Below are 22,065 nucleotides of genomic sequence, written 5' to 3'. Positions count from 1 at the left end.
TTATGCTCAAAACTCTAAGGAAGCTTCCCAATTAGTCGACAGAGTGCAACGTGGGCACTATCCGACTTCAGTGATGGTTTGGTGGGGTATTAGCTATGAAGGAGTGACTGAGCCATACTTTTGTGAAAAAGGTATCAAAACATCGGCACAAGTGTATCAAGATACCATTCTTGAGAAGGTAGTGAAGCCCCTTAACAACACCATGTTCAATAATCAAGAATGGTTCTTCCAGCAAGACTCGGTGCCAGGTCATAAATCTCGGTCTACGCAGTCTTGGTTGGAAACGAACGTTTCGGACTTCATCAGAGCTGAAGACTGGCCGTCGTCTAGTCCCGATTTTAATTCGCTGGATTATGATTTATGGTCAGTTTTAGAGAATACGGCTTGCTCTAAACGCCATGATAATTTGGAGTCCCTAAAACAATCCGTACGATTGGCAGTAAAAAAAATTCCCATGGAAAGAGTGCGTGCTTCTATTGATAACTGGCCTTAACGTTTAAAGGACTGTATTGCAGCCAATGGAGACCACTTCGAATAAGCTTTTTATACTTTAAATTGTTTTATATTTATGTATTAAACTAACACACTGTAAAAGTAATAAATGTTATTTGCCATAGAATTTTTTTTGTTTTCCTTTGTAACAGGGTTTGTGGCCAGACTAAGTATATTATTTCTTGCTTATCGAATGCAATATAATGAAAAAACAAAACACACATAGATCAAATCCCAGAAGTAGTTTTAATTATGTATGTATTATGATTCTTGAAAGCCGAAGAAAATACTCTAAAGTATATAGGTACTACATAAATGCGTGTTTCATATGTTCAGTTTAATGATTTACAAAGAAGTTAATGTGCGTTAGTAATACCACTAGCATGATGTTAAAATTGTATTTCTTTTAATTTTTATATAGTAGACGTGAATCGCATTGAAAATATCACTGTCACTCACCTTGAGAAATGAGATCCAAGTCTCAATTATTGTATTCTATAATGGCTGTCCTACTCTTCAAACTGGAACACATTCACGACACGATTTAGCAGAATGGTAATTCCCGTGGGGTCTTACAATACGACGAACCATTAGTAAATGCCAGTTTGAGGTATAATAGTTAGCGCTGCTGCCCATTCTCCGAAGTATTCCATGATCGCATTTCCGACACTCACGAGAAGAGATGGCATAGTAGTTATTCGCCTTTGATGAAAAAGTATTCAGGTTTTTTTTTTATCCTACCTTTGCTGATAGCCTTGAGAGGCTATTTCAGCTTCACCCTAACGTGTGTAGGTGAACTCACGGGGCTCAAACCGGAGTTTTGCTAACACTGACCCTAGCAAGAGCAGTGCTTCGCAGAATCTACCACCGGATCGAAAACGCGACCCACTGAGAAGATCCGGCGAGAAACTCAGTGGGCTGTGTCTATGGGTTAATTCGCTCGTCGGGCCCTTCGTCGCAAGCGACGGGTTCGACGAGGATGGTGAATGGTTCAGGAGGATCCGTAATGACGTGGATAATATTACGACGCACGTTTCGTTCGTAAATGCAATCGTAAAAGCTTGACAATCTTTAGCACACGCGATTATGCAATAGAAACTTATATTCAGATTATACTCCGATCTAGGTCTCCTCAGTATCAATGCACATTTCATTAAAGCAATTTACATTTTATTAAAAGGTATACGCGTAACAGAATGACGCCACGACCAGTTATGGAACTGAATTTTTTATTTGAATTACATTAAAATGAAAATATTTTGAATGTATGTATATACTACGCCATTCTTGTTGGTTCAGTGTGGCTATGTAGGTACGTAATATTCAAATATATATATATGTCAATACATGTAAAAATACATCCTAATCAAATTTTGATATTTAAAAAACAAAAATGTCTCATCATTAGGTACAACAGGTCGTTTTGGATCGTCGTTGCCTAAAGGATAAGACGTCCGGTGTATTCGTGTTGAGTGATGCACCGGTGTTCAAATCTCAGGTGGGTACCAATATTTCTAATGAAATACGTACTCAACAAGTGTTCCAGATTGACTTCCACGGTGAAGGAATAACATCGTGTAATAAAAATGAAATCCGCAAAATTATAATTTGCGTAATTAGTGGTGGTAGGACCTCTTGTAAGTCCGCGCGGGTAGGTACCACCACCTTGCCTATTTTTGCCGTGAAGCAGTAATGCGTTTCGGTTTCGAAGGGTGGGGCAGCCGTTGTAACTATACTGAGATCTTAGAACTTATATCTCAAGGTGGGTGGCGCATTTACGTTGTAGATGTCTATGGGCTCCAGTAACCCCTTAACACCAGGTGGGCTGTGAGCTCGTCCACCCATGTATGCAATAAAAAAAAGGTAAAATATGTATGTAAAATTAGGATTAAAGTACCAAGATCAAGTTAAAAGCTATACTAGGATCCACAGTATTTTTTTTTTCAAAATTGCAGTGTTCCTTTATTACGGTGACGTCATTTGGGGCCAAATTAAGTGACAGACTAACGATATTACAGTGTTGATGATACATTCTATACCAATTTCAGCAACTGCGACCTACCTACTTCTATTGACATATAGTTAGTTACTAATGCGTATCTTAAAGGTAAAAAAACAAATAAACGAAAAAAGAATTCGTGTGATACAGAATTTACTGTGCGACTTAGATTATTAAATAATAATTATGTGCGACTATCTGGTAATCGAGTAGAAAAAGAATGCTTTAAAAGAAAATTATTGTCTGTAAAATGAATATGCAAAGAAAAATCTTTATACAAAGACTGTTACGTTAAGTTTAGAATGTATTACCTAAATTCTACATTGATTTCTTATCATGTTTGCATTGTTTTTTTTTATCAAATAAAAAAAGCCATAAAAGTTCTGTATTTTCTAGGAAATAGAACCGTTAAAAATATTTACTATTTCAATTTCATTTTTCATAAAATCATAACAACAGCAACACTTAAAGCAATGTCAACAAATACATTATTTCTTTTCGCTTTGTTCTGTTGCATTTTTATTTATTTCGCCAACGCCGTAAGTTGAACAGTTTTTTTTTATTGCTTAGATGGGTGGATGAGCTCACAGCCCACCTGGTGTTAAGTGGTTAGTGGAGCCCATAGATATCCACAACGTAAATGCGCCACCCACCTTGAGATATAAGTTCTAAGGTCTCAAGTTTAGTTACAACAATTTAATGTATAATGTAATCGATAGTAAAACATTTCAACCAAAAATTTTTGATTAATACAGACGCCGTATCAGGATCTACCGGCGCATCCTAAATCGAAAGATCCTATCCAAGCTACAGTTGTAAAAGGCTTAGACAATTTTCATGCTTTAATGAGAAACATGATCGCAAAACTCAAGTCGGATTTAAGCAATTCGCATTACAATAAGTAGTTTCTGTTACTGGACGTTGGCAAGTCTCCTTAGATTTTATGTTTTAATTAATATTTAGGAAGTCGTTTGATGTTTTTTACAGTGCACAATGTGCGCGACTAACAAGGCCAACGCCGAGGACCCGTCGGATAACTTTATGAAAGTTCATTTACCTAGAAGAAAATTTCTTTATCGAGTGACGGACATGAAATCCCCGTATTAAGTGTTTGTTCACCCAATAACCCTTTAATAACAGTAAACGCGTTGTTGATATTGATTATTAACAAAACATAAACAAAAAACTACACGATATTACAGACGATTTTATTTAAAGGGTATAAATAATACAATCTTAATAATTCAAAATGTAAATTAAATCTGACAGGAAAATGATCATTCGCCGCAAATGAACGCTGACGCCTCTGAAAGTCGATTAGTTCGAATTAAACAAACAACTCTATCGCCTAAAATACAAAAAGTATTAGTACAATTACAAGACAGCAAAATTTTGAAGAGTAAAGATCAGTACAAGTCACTTCTGCGACAGCTGAAAAAGGTCTTTCACGCCACGAAAAAATTGGCGACAGTTTGTTCTAGATGCAGGCAATAAAATCGTTTTGTCAGAAGTATTTCATTTTATTAAACCTTAACATCTTGTTAGAAAGCAAATTAGGTTTTTTTTTATTGCTTAGATGGGTGGACGAGCTCACAGCCCACCTGGTGTTAAGTGGTTACTGGAGCCCATAGACATCTACAACGCAAATGCGCCACCCACCTCGAGATATAAGTTCTAAGGTCTCAAGTATAGTTACAACGGCTGCCCCACCCTTCAAGCCGAAATGCATTACTGCTTCACGGCAGAAATAGGCAGAGTGGTGGTACCTACCCGCGCGGACTCGCAAGAGGTCCTACCACCAGTAATTACGCAAATTATAATTTTTGCGGGTTTGATTTTTATTACACGATGATATTCCTTCACCGTGGAAGTCAATCGTGAACATTTGTTAAGTACGTATTTCATTAGAAAAATGGTACCCGCCTGAGATTCGAACACCGGTGCATCGCTCAACACGAATACACCGGACGTCTTATCCGTTAGGCCACGACGACTTCAATCGGCGGAGTGCACCAAATTTTAATGTGAAGTTGCTGGTGGCAGAGAGAGCAGTGAGCTCGTACGGGCACATACCGCCACCCTGCCTATTTCTGCCAGTAATTCAATCAGTCATCCCTTCCGGTTTGAAGGGTAGAACAACTGTTTTAAACTGAGACTTAGAACTCATGTCTCAAGGCAGCATTTACGTTTTTTATGGCTATCGGCTCCGGTAGCCACTTAACACCACGTGTCCTGAGCCCTGAGTTCGTAAACCCATCTAAGTAATCAATAAAAAAAACTTAATTTAATGAATTACGACAGATAGTTAAAGGGTATATTTACAGATTTATATGTTTTTTTTTATATACAACACGAATACGAAATTTTATACCTTTTTCGTGATTTAAATAAGCTACAAGTATTTGTAAATGTATTATTTTTCTTATTTTGGAATATTGCAATTTTGACCCGCTTCTCATTTTTTATTACCATTGGAATTGCGAATTTCGTGTATTTCTGGTGTCAATACATTCAAAATTCAAATGTTATCATACACTAAAATGTTGTCATGTTAACTTGGATAACAACGAAACATTTGCATGGTAAGCCCGTCAAGCTTGCCACTATCAACGATCGAAGATATTTAGTCACATTGCGTTGACATTACATGACGTTTTTAATTACATAAAGCAAGCAATACATGAAGCGAGATGTTTTAGTTTTCAACTTGTAATTATTTGAATTGTTTTAGGTATTTAACAAAATTAGTTTATTGATTGCTTACATCTTGCTGGAAATCTGCGATTAATAATTAACGAAAATACGAATACACATAAGAAAACTATGATCATTGCCGATTATTATATACGCGCAGTATAGACGGAACAACTGTGAAAAATATTTCACACTCACAAAAACATGAGAAAGAAAATCACGGGATAATTTTGAGAGGCTGTTTCAGCGTAACCTTAACTAGTAGGTGAGCTCACGGGGCTCAAACTGGAGTGATAGCAACACTGACTCTAGCAAGAGCAGTGCTTCGCAGATTCTACCACTGTATCGGAAACGTGACCCACTGAGAAGATCCGGCGAGAAACTCAGTGGGCTGTGTCTATGTATTAATTCGCTCGTCAAGCCTTTCGTCGCAAGCGACGGGTTCGACGAGGACGGTGACCGGTGCTTGTGGTGCCTAAAAGCACCGTTAATGGATCAAGAGGATACGTAATGACGCGCTTTGGGCGATGTCGACGGTTTACCATTTGGTCTATAGGATCGGGTATGTAGTTTCCAGCTGCCACGACAAGAGGGTTCTTATGTCGTACCGCCTTCTCAAAGTGGCGCCGAAGGAATTCCGATACCGGGAATCGAACCCGAGCCTCCTGGGTGAGAGCCAGGTATTCTAGCCACTAGACCATATCGGATAATAAGTATTGTTTAAATAATTGATATAAACATTTTGGTCTATAGATAAAGACTAAGACAAGGTGGAGGGAGGTGGAGGGACGTAGTGCTGAAGGACAAGAGAGAATGCAATGTTGCTGACGAGGATGTTCAAGACAGAGCGAAGTGGAGGAGTAAAGTCAGGAAAACTGACCCCACCACCATGTGGGATAAATAGCTGGGAAGAGAGAGAGAGAGATAAAAACTCCAAGAAAAACAACAAAAATGCGCGGATCATGTAAATGCGATTCTATCGAAAAATTGTACCGATATGTCGAGATTTACAGCGTTGATAATAAAATTCCAGCACAAGGCCCTTGATGGATGACCGCCAATGAACCGTTCGTAGTATTGTTACGCACATAGAACACTTGTTACCTTGTCTTCGAGTACTTTTTAGTTTATAATAATCAAGTGCCTCTGTCAGTGTTATCGAGACATTTACAATACTTAATACTCAGTACAATATTCAAACAGGCAAATAATAAATATCACTTTTTTTTTCTCACCTATGCTGATTGATAGCCTTGAGAGGCTATATCAGATTCGCCCTAACGTGTAAGTGAGCTCACGAGGCTCAAACCGGAGTGGTGCTAACACTGGACCCCAGCAAGAGCAGTGCTTCGCAGAATCTACCACCGGATCTGAAACGCGATCCACAGAGAAGATCCCGCGAGAAACTCAGTGGGCTGTGTCTGTGGGCTAATTCTTTCGTCGAGCCTTTCGTCGCAAGCGACTGGTTCGACGAGGACGGTGCTTGTGGTACCTAAAAGCACCGTTAATCGATCGGGAGGATCCGTAATGACGTGTAAATATCACATTAACGTAATGTTAGAACAAAGTCAAATAGTTCAGTGATCGTATTCCACTTTATTTATACAATATGTGCCGCTATGTGTATCATAGTCCATACCGGTAGGTATAATGGACTTGCCTATTTCGATCGCGAAGCAGTCGTGAATTTCACTTGGAAAAACAGAACAGCATATTAAGTGTATAATCTATGAGAACAGCCATTATTAGCTTGGCCATCATCGCTCATGGACGTCCGCGACGTTAGGCGTATATATAGTAAATAGTCAAGTCAACGCCTACTGCTTAAAATATAAACGTTACATAACTTCAATAGCGATGGAGAAGCTATAAAAAAACCTTACCTAATATTGCCATGTTTACGAAACTCTGAAATCACTTAAGTCAGGCGTGCCGCAAATGAGTCCAAATGATCTTACTTTAAACAGTATTATTCTCCAAAAAGTATTAACACTGCATTTGACAGAACTCATTTAATCGACTTAAAACTTGTCAAAAATAGTATAACCCACGCAAAATTATTAGTTAAAAATTGCAAAAGGAAAGGTTTATCAAAAATGGAGTCTAATGACTTTCGTCCATACTTTATACTGATCAGAAAGGAAGAGGAGAAAGGAGACAGGTTTGCAAGAATCAATATGGAAGTGAAACATCAAGCTATCGACGAACAAATCAATCCGTTTACAAAAAAAACTGTATACACGCAGACTTACCCAACGAAATTGATTCCAGCGGCACCAAGAAAGGCTTGCTGCTTTTATTGCTCTTAAAGCACTGTTCATAAAATATATTCAATTAGTAGTTATGCAAAACAGGAATGCGGATATCTCTAAGAAAAAAACACTACTTCATTTACTCTGCATCGTTTGGGCGAAGAGTCTTGGTAATGCTCTTGGAACGTCAATAAGAATATTAACTTGCCACAAGATGTCTACAAATCCGTACTTAATTTGTTTACAATCATACAAATATTTAGCACAGTATCTTTCTTTGGATTTAAATTTGGGCAATAATATATCCGAAATAAATGGTTAAATTGGATAGCATAGGGTTTATTTGGACGATTGTCATCATGAATATCAGAAAATTAAGAGTGTGTAAAGAATATAAATTGTACCAAAATATATTTGTTCGTATTTTTATTCATCATAGCATAAGATTTATTATTTTCACGGCTAAGGATTTATCGATCGAGACATGACATATTTATCTGTTCGATATCTTTTTCTTTTATCTTTAATTTGTTTACCTGTATTTTGAAATAAAAGATAATTTTATACTGTAAGAGAAGTAAAAGTTATTATTATTATTGTAAAAGTTATTATTTAATAGTGTCGTTTTCTCGTTGAGCAATGTCGGACATGGCACGTACATATAAGTAAGAATGACTATGCCCAGTATTATATGTAAATTGAGCAACGTCACGTAACCGAATGAAGCCTTTTACATGATTCCCGGAACATAAACTTTTTGCAAAATCGTAATTTTTTCAAAAGTTCAATTATTTACCGGATACCCTTTAGTACCAAATTACAGATGTAAATAAAGTAAGCAAGAAAAATTATAAATAAAATTGTGTTTGTTGGATCTGTAAAGTGGATTTTTGTTGATACAGTAAAAATGAAAAGAAGAAATAGGACGTATTTTAAACAGCAATTATAAAAATTGCTAATAATATGATTGAATTGGATTAATAATATGATTTCAGCGGCTTACTTCGGTTGCTTCAACACAACGAGGTATACTTTTTTTTTATTTTTATTTTTTATTGCTTAGATGGGTGGACGAGCTCACAGCCCACCTGGTGTTAAGTGGTTACTGGAGCCCATAGACATCTACAACATAAATGCGCCACCCACATGAGATATAAGTTCTAAGGTCTCAGTATAGTTACAACGGCTACCCCACCCTTCAAACCGAAACGCATTACTGTTTCACGGCAGAAATAGGCAGGGCGGTGGTACCTACCCATGCGGACTCACAATAGGTCCTACCACCAGTGACTATCAGGACCATTTACTGTTACACCAAAGAAGCTAAAATCAAGTTCTATAGTATTATATTAATTGTTAGCTTTCTAACGCATTTAATTAAGAAAAAACTAGGTTATGTAAAGTCGTCAATAGCTGAAGAACTTGGCACGTGACCTTAGAACTCATGCCTCAAAGTGGGTGGCGGCATTTACGTTGTAGATGCCTATGGGCTACCGTAACAACTTAACACCAGGTGGGCCGTGAGCTCGTCCATCCATCTAAGCAATGTAAAAAAAAGTGCTTACGAACTACATACTTCGATAATGGTGGTAGATTGTATTGTACATTAACCAGGTCATCAGGGAGGTATAAACTGTCTAATTTTTCTAAGGAGCGGCCATGTCTTAACGGTAAAAGGGTGGGATAGCAATTATACATTACAACTTGAGACTCACGTCATCTCATGGTGGGAGGCGGTATTATAATTGTCTATGGCCTCCAGCGACCACAAAGTTAGGCGGACGGTGATCGCATTAAACCACCTAAGCAGTAAAAAATAAACTAAAGAACCCTGAATTTTAGCTAGAACTTCAATTTTGAGTTCCTAACCCGTAAAAACTAATATTTAGTATATGAAACTTAATAAAGTCAGTCAACAGTCTTCAAAACTAGAAAACTTGAAGTAGGTATTGAAATTGTCGTGGCATGCTGGATAAAACGCCCGGTACATTCGTGTCTAGCGAAACGACAGTACCCGTGTTCGAATCCCGCGAGCAGGGGCCATTATTTCTAATGAAATACGTGATTAACAAATGTTCACGAATTGCTTTCATGATGAAAGAAGAGCATTGTGTTTTGGAAGTATTGCGTCTTGGAAGCCCGCTCGCGTAGGTACCACCACCCCGCCTATTTCTGCCGTGGAGCAGTAATGAGTTTCGGTTTGAAGACTGGGGCAGCCGTTGTACTAAAAAACTGGAATTTAGAACTCATGTATAATGGTTTTAGTATTTACGTTGTTAATAACTGGGCTCCGGTGACCACTTAAAACTATGTGCGCCGTGCGTGAGCTCGTCTACCAATTATAGCAATAAAAAAGAAAGATTTGATACGAGTGCCGCTAAAAATAAAGCGTTATGAAGCATAAATTGAAGAAGACAATCACAGAGTATTTCAAATTTTTGTAAAAACAATCTCGGACTAGTTTAAGTCACTGACGAACACAGTATTGAAATACAAACATGATTAGACTTTTAAAAACGATGACGCCCGCAGTGTGACCCGATTGTGTTTGTGGAATAATTATTTTAATATTTTCTAGTTCGAGTACTTTTCGACGTCATACCCAATAATTAGTTCTTATCATCTTAACGAGAGTGCTAAATTAGACAGTAGCGTATTACCATAGTAATAAGTATTTGTACAACATATTTATACTATATTTGGATATTAAAAAAAAAAAAACAATCGATACTTCGACAATATTTTATCCAACGAACAGAAAAATTTCACCTTCAGGTCTTTTGGAAAGCAATAAAGTCAATGACAGGTATTGGCACACCGTACATTGGATCTGATGCTTAGGGCATGTTTTGCCGAGCGCTTCAAGTCAGTCAGTCACATTCTAAAGAATAGTAAGTAACCAGTAGCGCGCGCTTGAACACAGCAGACGCGCGTATGAACGCACGCGCACATTATGATAATAATATTACGATATTTATTTTTAAAGAAATACTTTTTTTAATTTTTCCCGAAACGAATTATAGCGCCCTCGTTCAACAATGGAGCATTCGATGGAAGCCAAAACGCAGGTTGGTGCTTATTGTTTTACGTTTTAGTCCTAGGTACCGTTTTTATTTAATTAAAATTTATGTAGATAATGTTTGCGTGCCGTTCATCAATGCTGCGAATTGGTATATGACATTTTGTTCATAGTACATAATGTAATAATTATTATTAAGATTGTGCTAAGCAACATTCGATTAACATGTACAAAATTAAATATTCATTTATTTACTTTGGGTGAATTTTTAGTGGCATTTTATTCTTAGGTGCAGAATGAGGTTGAATTTCGATTGCTATCCAACTAATTAAGTATTTAATTATTCTTCGAAACGATGCTCGGAAATTTATGGTTTCTAATGATAATAACGTGGTTTTGAGTTTTTAGATTAGCATTTCTCATTCTTAATTATAATAACACAATTGAGACTTCAACCTGTCGGGTTAAAAGTATTCTGATGTAAAAAATCTAGTTTATAATTTTACTAGGCTACAATTTCTCTTCATTAATTACTTAATTGGAATAAATGTTGGTGTTCCCAATATCGAGGTGCAATAAATAATAATTAGTCAATAGTTAGTCAAAATAATAGTTTTGAAAGTCCAAATTTTACTCATATTCCACAGGTTTACGATGCATCAAGCGAAATTTAAAAAAAAAACAACCGTGCGAATCAATCTATACTTTAAGTTTGAATTTTTGAGTCAATTATTAAAAGTTCAAATAATTTTATAAATATACGAACGTGCTTTCCATAGGATCAACTATTCAATATTGAACAGTCATCAATCAGGTTAACTTTGTGCAATATTCACGAGCTCTGTCTGTCCTTTTCAAAATTGCATTTTATTATTGCCATATACTGAGTGTATGCTTTAAATAAATTTATTACAAATGCTAAATTTACTTTTAACAATAGCCGCATATGATCTCAAAAAGAACGGAGAACTGTTTACAAATGGGTTAAAATATAATCCTTTTGTTACGCTCGAAATTCATATTTGGTTGACGAATTAAACAAATAAAAGGCTATTGTGATTTATACCAAGGTTAAGTTGATGCAATTTAAAGTAAACATCATTATTAATTTCAATAATAATTTCAAAGCAACACAGAGAAAATTTTTGTTATCCAGTTCTTACAGTTTTAACAATTCATTACAGTTTTTATATTCGGTAAATACTGTGTCGCATTTACACGAACTGTTTGTTTTGACAACATAACTTTTTTGTTTAAAATCTCCATACCATTTAAAACATCATATTGCGTATCTTGACAATGCCCATAAATGCACATTTACGCAATATTTTGATAGACACATCTTAGCTAATCATATCAAGGATCTGCTCATGCAATAGCCTCAAACAAAATTAATTATTTGTATGAAGAAACTAATTATACATACTGTCTACGTGCAAATGGTGTGCTGTTTAATTTCCTTATTGAATCAATCTCGTAATTAATTAAAATCTTGCCGTCACATTAACCTCTATGCTACTATTATTATTTTTAAAATGAAAATCTGATGTGCATTTATATGCCGAATATATAGGTATTATGTATATTATATGGCGAATAAACTTTACTAACTCAAATAAACTAATCATAGACTAGATATTTTTATCTCTTTTTATCTTCCTATTTAAAACACTTCCATAATTATCTTAGACAGATTTTATTACGGATTTCTCTTACAGTAATGAACATTAAAATACTATTAAATAAAATTTTAGATTGACGAATTTGATATGCATTTCGGTATTTACACCAATAAAATATTAAGGTTCATTTAAAGTCTGGTCCATAAAAAAATACTTTTTGGGCAAGTCGAGATCCAGCGGACAAGTAAAATTTGAAGTGGTTTTTTAATTTACAATTTTAAGAAAATATTTATTTAACACACTAAGCAATAAACGTATAATAATTAAAAAGCAATTATTCAATGTTAAAATGTAAATAAAATGGTTAATTAACTGCTTATCAATAACTGACATACCTAATATATTAGAATCTTAATCTCTCGGGCGGCCGAATTATAAAAATGCGAATTTGTAACCTACCGAAATTGGGTACATAAAACGCTATTTAATATAAGTAATTTAACATAAATACTTGTCATACTAATAACAGAACGAAGAAAACATTACAAGGAAACAGGTATAGAATAAAATGTTTAACAAATATAATAGTTTTTTAAAGTGTTATAATAATAATAGTAATTAATATTCATTCTTAAAATTATAAAAAGTACACTTTACACTGCGATCTCAAAGTAATCTTCAGTGTAAATTTAATTATTTTAGTAATTAAATAGATAGATTGTTGGCTTATGACAAATAATTAATGTATACTACGACGTAATTAAAACTCTCTAGAATTAATCAATGAAAAAAATGCCATTTTTAATTTTAAGTTAAGTAACGATTGCGAATCTTTTCAGGAAATATTTTTTATGGACAATTTTAAAATATTTATGTATTTTACTGTAATGTAATATACCATTTTTGTTTAAATCTAAAAGGTTTTTTTCCAAATAAACTGAGAAGCTGGCGGATTAACATTGACAATAACCCATCTAAAACTAACTACCTAAGTACACGGTTGAAATTAAATAAAAACAATAGGTAATTTTTGTAATCATCCTTTGTGAGATTTATTTATATTATATTTATATATAGGCTTTAGGATTAGGCTTTAGGGTTATAGGCTTTGACTTATAATACGTATATACATCGATTGAGAAATAGTTTTTGTACATGTTCGGTTTTGTGGTACAATCTAGTTTATCATGTGGTTATCTATGATACTTGAAAGATAATTTGAATTGTGTCTGGTGATGCAGTAGTTAGCGGCCCTGACTGTTGCCCCAAGGGTCGTGGGTTCGATTCCCACTTCGGACAAATATTGGGTGATGAACAGGACTGTTAGCTCTTTGTCTGGGTGTTTATTATCTATATATGTATTTATAAGTAAGTATTGTGGCGAAACATGTAATTCCGTCACGCGCATGCGCGACCGAACGAATCTAGGAGGCCATGATCTCCGCCATTACAAAAAAAAGTATGTTTGTCAGTCTTTGGTACCTATAACACAGGGAATCATAAATTGAGGTCGGATGACCGGGCGAGATTCGTCTCTGATATAAAATATATACCCGCTTCGTAAAATATTATAATTTGCATTGTATCATCGTGTTGTTTTGTCTTCGTGAGCCGAAGGAATCCCGGAGTAGTTCGAGAAGTTTATTCACTCATACTTACGTATACATAATTTATTAACAATGTATCTTGGTTATTTGTGCCGCGATAGTCTTACGTAACGGCTTGTAGGCCGTGACAGCCGGTAAATTATACGATGCAAATCAAACTTCGACTACATATCTGAAGGTAAATCGAGGCATGCATGTTGTGATGATAATGTTATCTATGAGTGCTGGCAACCATTTTACACACAAGGTGGGCAGCAAAGTTTTCTTACACAATTAAAAAATCATGATAAATTAACGTATAGTAGGCAATAGTTGAGTATTATTTGAATTTGTAGTCTATGATTCGTATTTACGGCAATAAAAACCATCATTTTATTCTCAAGATCGACGTCATTAAAACTCTAGTCACAATCATTCCACGATAACCTTCGCTGTGATGCCTCAGGAATGGCTTCACGTATCCGATCATCGTGAAGTTAGTAAACAACCTTCAAACCGCAACAGCCGACAGAACTGTTAGATTTGAGAGACAGCGTCGAGCGACGTCCGACCGTGACGTAATAGTTAGGCGCCCATTTTACTCGTATCGAGTGACGTCACTATCTTGGGCAAACCCTGAAACACATGCCAGTGTCTAATAAGTAATTCAAAGACTGTGAAGTAAATGAATCTTGTATAGAAATTGAGTTCCATGTTAGATTGTTTGAACAATCAACAAGAACAATGAACGAGAAAAATATTGAAAAAACACGGCTTATTAGCTTGGGGTATGTAAGTTATACCTAGCCCTGCTTTTCTGAACTTGGTTTTAATTCTGAAGTGAGTCTCGTTGCGTATCATAGTGAGAAATAAGATTATTGCGTTTTAAAATCTGGATCAGTTTTGAGGCAAAGGGTGACGTGGAATACAAAACCAATAATAAAATTGTCGATGCTTCTAAGGCGTAGTCACATTGCTTATTGTTTGCTCAAGCACTTTCAGCAATGCCTCGCCTGAGATGTCGAGCGCAGATATCCAAGTAACGTCTAGACATTCTCCAATTATCAAAACAACGAGTAAAAATCATCTTCTGCTTCAAAGAGATGCTCTGAGGAATTGTTCGAGATGATACCGGCATCTCGTTTTTACCATCGCACCGCCCGCTACCGGAGTAGAGTTCATCCATACTACCTGGAGCCACTGCGGTCATCCACGGTGCGTTTCCAGAGGTATTTTTTGCCACGTACCATCCGGCTATGGAATGAGCTCTCCTCCACGGTGTTTCCCGAGCGCTATGACATGTCCCTCTTCAAACGAGGCTTGTGGAGAGTATTAAGCGGTAGGCAGCGGCTTAGCTCCGCGCCTGGCATTGCTCAAGTCCATGGGCGACGGTAACCACTCACCATCAGGTGGGCCGTATGCTCGTCTGCCTACAAGGGCAATAAAAAAAAATGGGAGCTAATTTTAGGAAATTCTTAGTATTGGAAAAATGTTATTGCATTCGAGATTTGCACTCAAGGCGTCGACAATTAGATATGATAATCGCCTACCATCACGTCGATTACTACATCGTTTGTCTGTCTACACACTAATTATCTACAATTATTAATGACAAATGGAGTAATAATGACCCAACGAACCGTATTTGATTAGGTAAAGGTGTTGATTTCGTTGATCTTTTATGTTCATGTACAGTGTACCGTGTACGTATACATAATATTATGATCAACGGTGTGGTAGGACCTCTTGTGAGTCCTCACGGGTAGGTACCACCTACCCTGCCTATTTCCGCCGTGAAGCAGTAATGCGTTTCGGCTTGAAGGGTGGGGCAGTCGTTGTAACTATACTGAGACCTTAGAACTTATATCTCTAGGTGGGTGGCGTACTTACGTTGTAGATGTCAATAGGCTCCAGTAACCATTTAACACCAGGTGGGCTGTGAGCTAGTCCATACACGCTAGAAAAAAGAAAAAAAGAAAGTCAGAATAGTCGTGGCCGAAGCTATCATATAAATGTGCCAATGGCAAAAATTTCGGACTAATAATTAAAATTTTTTACGTATTATATACATAATATATGTATATACCCAATGAAACCCAAAACGAATATTGATGAAATTGTTCGAAATGTTAGACGCGGTAAACATAAAAAAAATATCTAAAAAATACATTTCCCTGCATTTAAATTTATTTTTAGAATTTTTTTGTAAATAGATACAATATATTCTTAGTTTTTCTGAAGATTGAATGCGAGATGAGGGTAATGCTTCCGGTTGGCAACCTTAAATAGGTTCAGGCTTCATTGTAAAATCATATAAATATACATACGTAATCAACGGCGGATCCAGGGCTTGTACTAACTTGTACTAATTGAAGAACATCATGATTTATTTACTATCTATTGTTATAAAAATTAAATTATAAGTTCTTAACTTGCTCACGACTATGTGACCCCCTCCTGGCGCCAAAGCTTAATTCTTTGAAACGCAAGTTCTTCTCTTTTACTAATGCCTGCATGCATTGCAGTACAATAAAATAAGATCGGGGGTGGCTACTTCGAATGCACTGTATTTAGTTCGGATTTTTTTTAACTTTCATTATGAAATATCAATGAAAATACATAATATCCAATCAGACTAGCAGGCGACTATCAATAAAATCCAACATTAATACATTTTGCTGCGCAATTGTGAATCAATTGCGTTTATTCTCGCCGTTAGTATAATGTTCTATCAATAAATTTTACACGATATCCTTGTGTTGAATTAATAAATTTTAAGTAAATGGAAATTAGACTCTAAGCAGGTTATCGTATAATGTGATATGTGATGTGTTTACAATAAATCGTGTGATTTAATAAAACAGTCGATGTGGTAGATATTGTTCCTATAGAAACGTCATAATAATAAAATTATGAATGTTCATGTTTAAACAAAAAATGAGCAATAACTTATCTTTTTTGTTTATTAGACAGGCTTTGCCGATAAGTTCACGTGTCGCATTATATTAATCAGTTCCTGGGGCACATGGTCTCAAGTTGGAACGTTAATACCATAGGTCATCTTGATATTTCTTCTCATTCTCAGTAACAAGCAGAATGGTGGTATCAAACCCTGACCTCTGATAAATTGCCTTATCACAAAAATTATTAGCGAAATTAAAACATTTTACTGATGTGTGTGACGTTCATTGCACGATGTCATTGTAGCTTAAAGTACATAAATCATTATTGTTTAATTATTTAGAAAAACTGTATATAATATATACCTGAAGAACCGAACTACGTTAAAATCATTCATTAATATATTTCATTACAACACAAGCCATATCCCACAGGCCACAAGAGCCTACAGCGCTTACTCTCGAGACCACGGACGCTGTAGATGCAACAGATGAATCAAAATATGTGAAACTAACTAGAGACCCACCCTAGCTTCGCTTCGGGGACTCAAATTTATTATTAATTTTATTGAATTTTCTTTTATACAAATCTGAATTTGAGAAAATGATGTAATATAGGATATTGTATATCGAATTGTTTGTGGTACCATCATGAGGCTCTACCACATGGCTCTCAAATTCTTTGTCAGCACTGCCATTTCTCTGCCAACCTTTTCAAATACCCTCATTTCTGGTTGCTTCTGGAAATTCATAGAGTTACAAGCGTCTTTTACGCTGTTTCAATAGATAATTTCAAGTGAAACCTGCCAACGTAGCTTGCAACCGACATGTGTTGGTAAAAGTTGATTGTTTTTCAAAATACTCACATTGAAAGTTGGTATAAAATTTTCTTGAATAGGTAATTTTATTGCTCCAAATGACGTCATTTGAAAGCATTTATTGTATTGCTAGACATGAGTCAATAAATGTTTAGAATCTGCCCCCTTTCCGGAAACCAATGAATGCAATGGCTTTGGTGGCGGTACCAATGGCGTCAATTTGACTTGACCGCTCGTACATTTTTAAACTTACATGTCTTGTGTAATATTGGCACAAAACATTCATTGGTCCAATAGCAACAATTGGCCGTGAACTCTGAAATATCAGTTTATTTACATCCTCGTATATTTTTTTTTTTTATTACATAAATCATAATTAATTTATTTATTATAAAAAAAAAGAACACAATATTCCTAACCTAAAAGTACATGTTATTATCCGCATCCTCGTATTATATAACTAATTTAATATTATATAATGTAATTATATTATATAACTTCGACCGAAGCATTTGTTTTAAACGAAATTCAATTTTTTTACATCCTCTTTGACGATATTGCAGCATGCATTCTGTCAATGCTATGTCAAATGTCATAAGGTTAGGTACGTTAGAAAATCGTTGGAAAATATATGATACTCTTAAATTTTCTAATATTCCGCGCATTTTTTTTTTTTTCTTTCATAAAGACCTTCTTACATTAACAAACACAACGGAAAAATTATTATCGAAATCGGTCGAGCCATTTACGCGTGATCAAGGGAAATAGGGATAGGATATAGGGAATTCGGTAGGCAGCGGCCTGGCTATGCCCCTGGCATTGATGAGGTCCATGGGCGACGGTAACCACTCAACATCAGGTGGGTCGTATGCTCGTCTGCCTACAAGGGCACTAAAAAAAATAGGGATTCATTTATATATACATAATATGTATATAGATTGAAATACAAGAAGAAATATGGTTCCACTGTGGCACTGCTGACATTCTTGAGCATCGGTGACCACCTCAGGGGAGCCGTACGCCTCTTTATCTATTAAAGCTACAGAACGGTGGTAAAGCACAGTAATGAATAATTTTTTAATAGTTATAGGATACCACCGAAAGCCTACGGCATCTCGTTTGCGGTATTATGTACAATAATATAAGAAAACGTAACGTCTCGGTCTCGTTGCATCAGTGGTTCGTCGAAAGTGAATGTGACAATGAACACAGCTCTCTCTTTGCAAGGCCCGTGGCTGTCTGTCGCTTTGTACAATTTTACTGTCATAAAATTCACCGCTTGGTATTTGTAAACTAAACGGCATCGCGCTTCTTAGTAACTCTGTAACTAATCTAAATAAACAAAAAAAAAACAGTCGAATTGAGAATTTTATTTATTTTTGAAGTCGGTTAAAAAATATTTATTTTTTATTGCTCAAATGGGTGGACTAGCTCACAGCCCACCTGGTGTTAAATGGCTACTGGAGCCCATAGACATCTACGACGTAAATGCGCCACCCACCTTGAGATGTAAGTTCTAAGGTCTCAAGTATAGTTACAACGGCTGCCCCACCGTTCAAACCGAAACGCATTACTGCTTCGCGGCAGAAAAAGGCAGGGTGGTGGTACCTACCCGCGCGGACACACAAGAGGTCCTACCACCAGTATATCTCAAATCATTTTATAATAATTTACAGTTGATAACATAATGTACATAACTAAGAACTCTAATGAAATCCGTAGAGCTTAATTGATCGAATAGCATTCGAGTTTATTAATGACACGGTATTTTTCTTAGTTATTACTTATTAGATTCACGAGGTTATATCACAGTAACATTAAATATAACTTTTGAGTGTTCTCATTAAACTGACGAAGTATTGTTGCACTATAAAGAATTTACTTGAGAACTATTTTTTATAAATTATTTTATAACGAAAATTAGTAACTTTTAATTCTGAATTTTTATAGGGAAAAACCAAGTCCATACATTTATTTTCAATATTATAGACGTAACAGATTTCATTTTCAATACTCAATTATTTTAATTCAACTTTAGTATGTCGTAAGTACTTTAAGAGCTTAATTTATAAGAAAAACATACTTAAATTATATTCTTCTGATCGAAAACATTAGTTATTCTAAATGTTTTTCTTTTTTTAAGAAAGGGCCCTCAAATAAAAATTTAGTTATAAATAAAAGTTATTTGTATTCATTTCCGGAAGTTATCTCTATTGATTCAAAATTAAAATACACTAAAGCTAATAAACGGGCTCTAGATTTACGAATGCTATATTACATACGTTACGTTCTATCGTCTTTCGTTTTTACGTTCGTGTGCTCACTAAATATGGATACAGTAAAATAAGTCGTCTTAATCCGTTATCTTTTGTGTGAGTGAAGATAAGAAGACATCTGGATTGTCTCAAGTATTATAGGTACAGCAAGCAACGGATTTTCTTTGCCGTTGACAACTGTAGCTATCGACGATATCTACTGATAGAGACCTTGTATTCAGAAGATAAAAATGTAATCGATCATGTGGAAATTTTATTGATGGTTTTCGAAAATATTGTAATGTGAGGGAACTCATTCCCGGGTACACGCGGTCACCGTCCTCGCCGAATCCGTCGCTTACGACGAAGGGCTCGACGAGTAAATTAACCCATAGACACAGCCCACTGAGTTTCCTGAGTCTCGCCGGATTTTCTCAGTAGGTCGCACTGCTCTTGTTAGGGTTAGTGTTAGCAACTTCGCCAGTCTTGAGCCCTTGAACTTTCTTTTCTATAGGTTAAGCTTCCCAAAACAAGAATATTTTTTTTTGAAAATAACTTTGCTTTTCGTTTAATTTCGGATTTCCGTATTTTTCGTTTCCGTAACTTCGATGTTGCCTCACCGCCTTTATAGTGCTAGATACATACTCAATAATACATGATGATGCAAAAGGATAAAACGCACAGTGTTTTCGTATCGAACGATTCGACTGTCCCAAAGTTTTAATCTAACTAGGCAGCCCGGTTCAAGGACAGGTACAAAATTTTCTTATGAAATACGTACTAAATATATGTTCACGAAGGAATAACAATGTGCTATAAAAATCAAGCCCGAATTATTTTTATTATTATTTGAGTGTTAATGGCTGTAGGGCGTTTTGTGAGCACGCACGGTTAGATTCCACCATACTGCCTATTTCTGTCGTGAAACAATAAGGCGTTTCAATTTGAATGAAAAGTCTGACGTTGTACTATAAAAGTAAGACTTGGACCTCATGTCTCAATGTAGATGGTGGCATTTACGTTGTTGATGTGTTGATTTGAAAAAAAAAAAGTCGGACATACAAAATAGAAATACTAGGAACACACACAAGCTTGTTGTGCCGATGAGTAGGTTACATAAGATACGAAATTCATTCGGGTGTTTGTCTATGCGCCTGTACAACAAAATCCCACAAGATGTTCAGAACCTACATATACATAGGTGTAAGAAAACTATTAAAAAACATCTGTGCAATAAAGCTTACTAAAAAGTCAATGATTATCTAGAAGATTGCACAAAGTGGGAATGAGTTGCTCGCTCCGGGCATTTCAATATTGCAGTAATTGTTACGTTATAATACTCATTGTAAAAAATTCATATTTAAAAAAAAAAAAATTAAAAAAAAAAAAGACATGCCCGCTGAGTTTCTTGCCAATTCTTCTCAGGACGGAGGCTAGTTCTTGTGAATTGGCGGTAGTTCTTTTGACGTTCAACAAGCATGTACTTTCATTTATGTTGATTAAAAATTTTTTAATTTGATTTCATTTGATTTGATGTCAATGAGTTCCAGGAACTACTTAAAACCAGGTGGGCTGTGAGCTCGATACATCTTAGAAATAAATTAAAAAATTATGTTTAAACCCATCTTCTAGTAATTCAATTGTGTTGCACACATTTTGATAAGCCTCTAACAGATAAAACACTTGTATTTAAAACACGTAATCTGTTTACATTTAAAAAAGCGAGATACAGTCTGAATTGCCTTCACTTCATTTTGCAGAACAGCTCGCCTTGACACCGTCTTCGGAATTAATAAAACTCCCAATAAAACCTAAATAAATTTAAAAACATTTACTAATCGCATTTTTTTTTGGACCTGTTTCGTTAACTTTATGATTTGGATAGCAAGGATAACTGCCACTTTGATAATTGTGAAATCGAACCATATTGTAGTCGATGAGAGCTGAATTGATGCTGATATTTCAAAAGAATCACCTCCGTTTTGGTAGTGTGTGTGTTTTTTAACAGTTAATGTTTTATATCACCTATTTTAGAAGTCTCGCCGCTACCACAGTATCTTTAATTTTAAACGTAACATTACATGAAAAGTCATAAATCTTAAAACAATATGGTTACAATCCAAAACACATGGCATTAAAATCCAGTTTTGAAAAAAAATTCTAATCAACATGTTCTAAACAAAATTTAAATAAACGGTGTTCTTACAGAAGTCGTTGACCTGGTTGAGCACTGTTCATTTTCTTTTAGGTTTATTATTTTAAGCATTGTAGCATTAGTTACGGCACAACTTCACGAACTTTAAAGAATACGAAAAGTCGATTATTCTTTATACATACAAATTAATTCATAAGCCCCTTCTATAATGAGAAAATAAATCGATCGACTCAATTGGTACTTCATAATATGCGATTCGCGAAGCCCACAGAC

At 35.5% G+C, this 22,065-nt stretch overlaps 1 protein-coding gene and 1 non-coding gene across 2 annotated transcripts in view; one reads left to right on the top strand and one right to left on the bottom strand.

Annotated features, from left to right (window-relative positions):
- Positions 1 to 5,820: 5,820 nt before the first annotated feature.
- Positions 5,821 to 5,892, bottom strand: TRNAE-CUC (transfer RNA glutamic acid (anticodon CUC)). Its single transcript has one exon. It is a non-coding gene; the product is annotated as a tRNA-Glu (tRNA).
- Positions 5,893 to 10,277: 4,385 nt separating this feature from the next.
- LOC101736151 (peptide transporter family 1) overlaps positions 10,278 to 22,065 on the top strand; it is a 35,212-nt gene continuing 23,424 nt past the window's right edge. The window contains exon 1 of the mRNA XM_004929942.5: positions 10,278 to 10,505. Within this exon, the coding sequence (XP_004929999.1) occupies positions 10,476 to 10,505 (30 nt within the window). The 5' untranslated portion in view covers positions 10,278 to 10,475. The remainder of the gene's footprint in view (positions 10,506 to 22,065) is intronic.

Source organism: Bombyx mori, chromosome 1 (genome assembly GCF_030269925.1).
Source record: "Bombyx mori chromosome 1, ASM3026992v2".
NCBI lineage: Eukaryota > Metazoa > Arthropoda > Insecta > Lepidoptera > Bombycidae > Bombyx > Bombyx mori.
The sequence above is the reverse complement of the archived record's forward strand: the minus strand, read 5'-3'. Positions and strand labels throughout refer to the sequence as shown.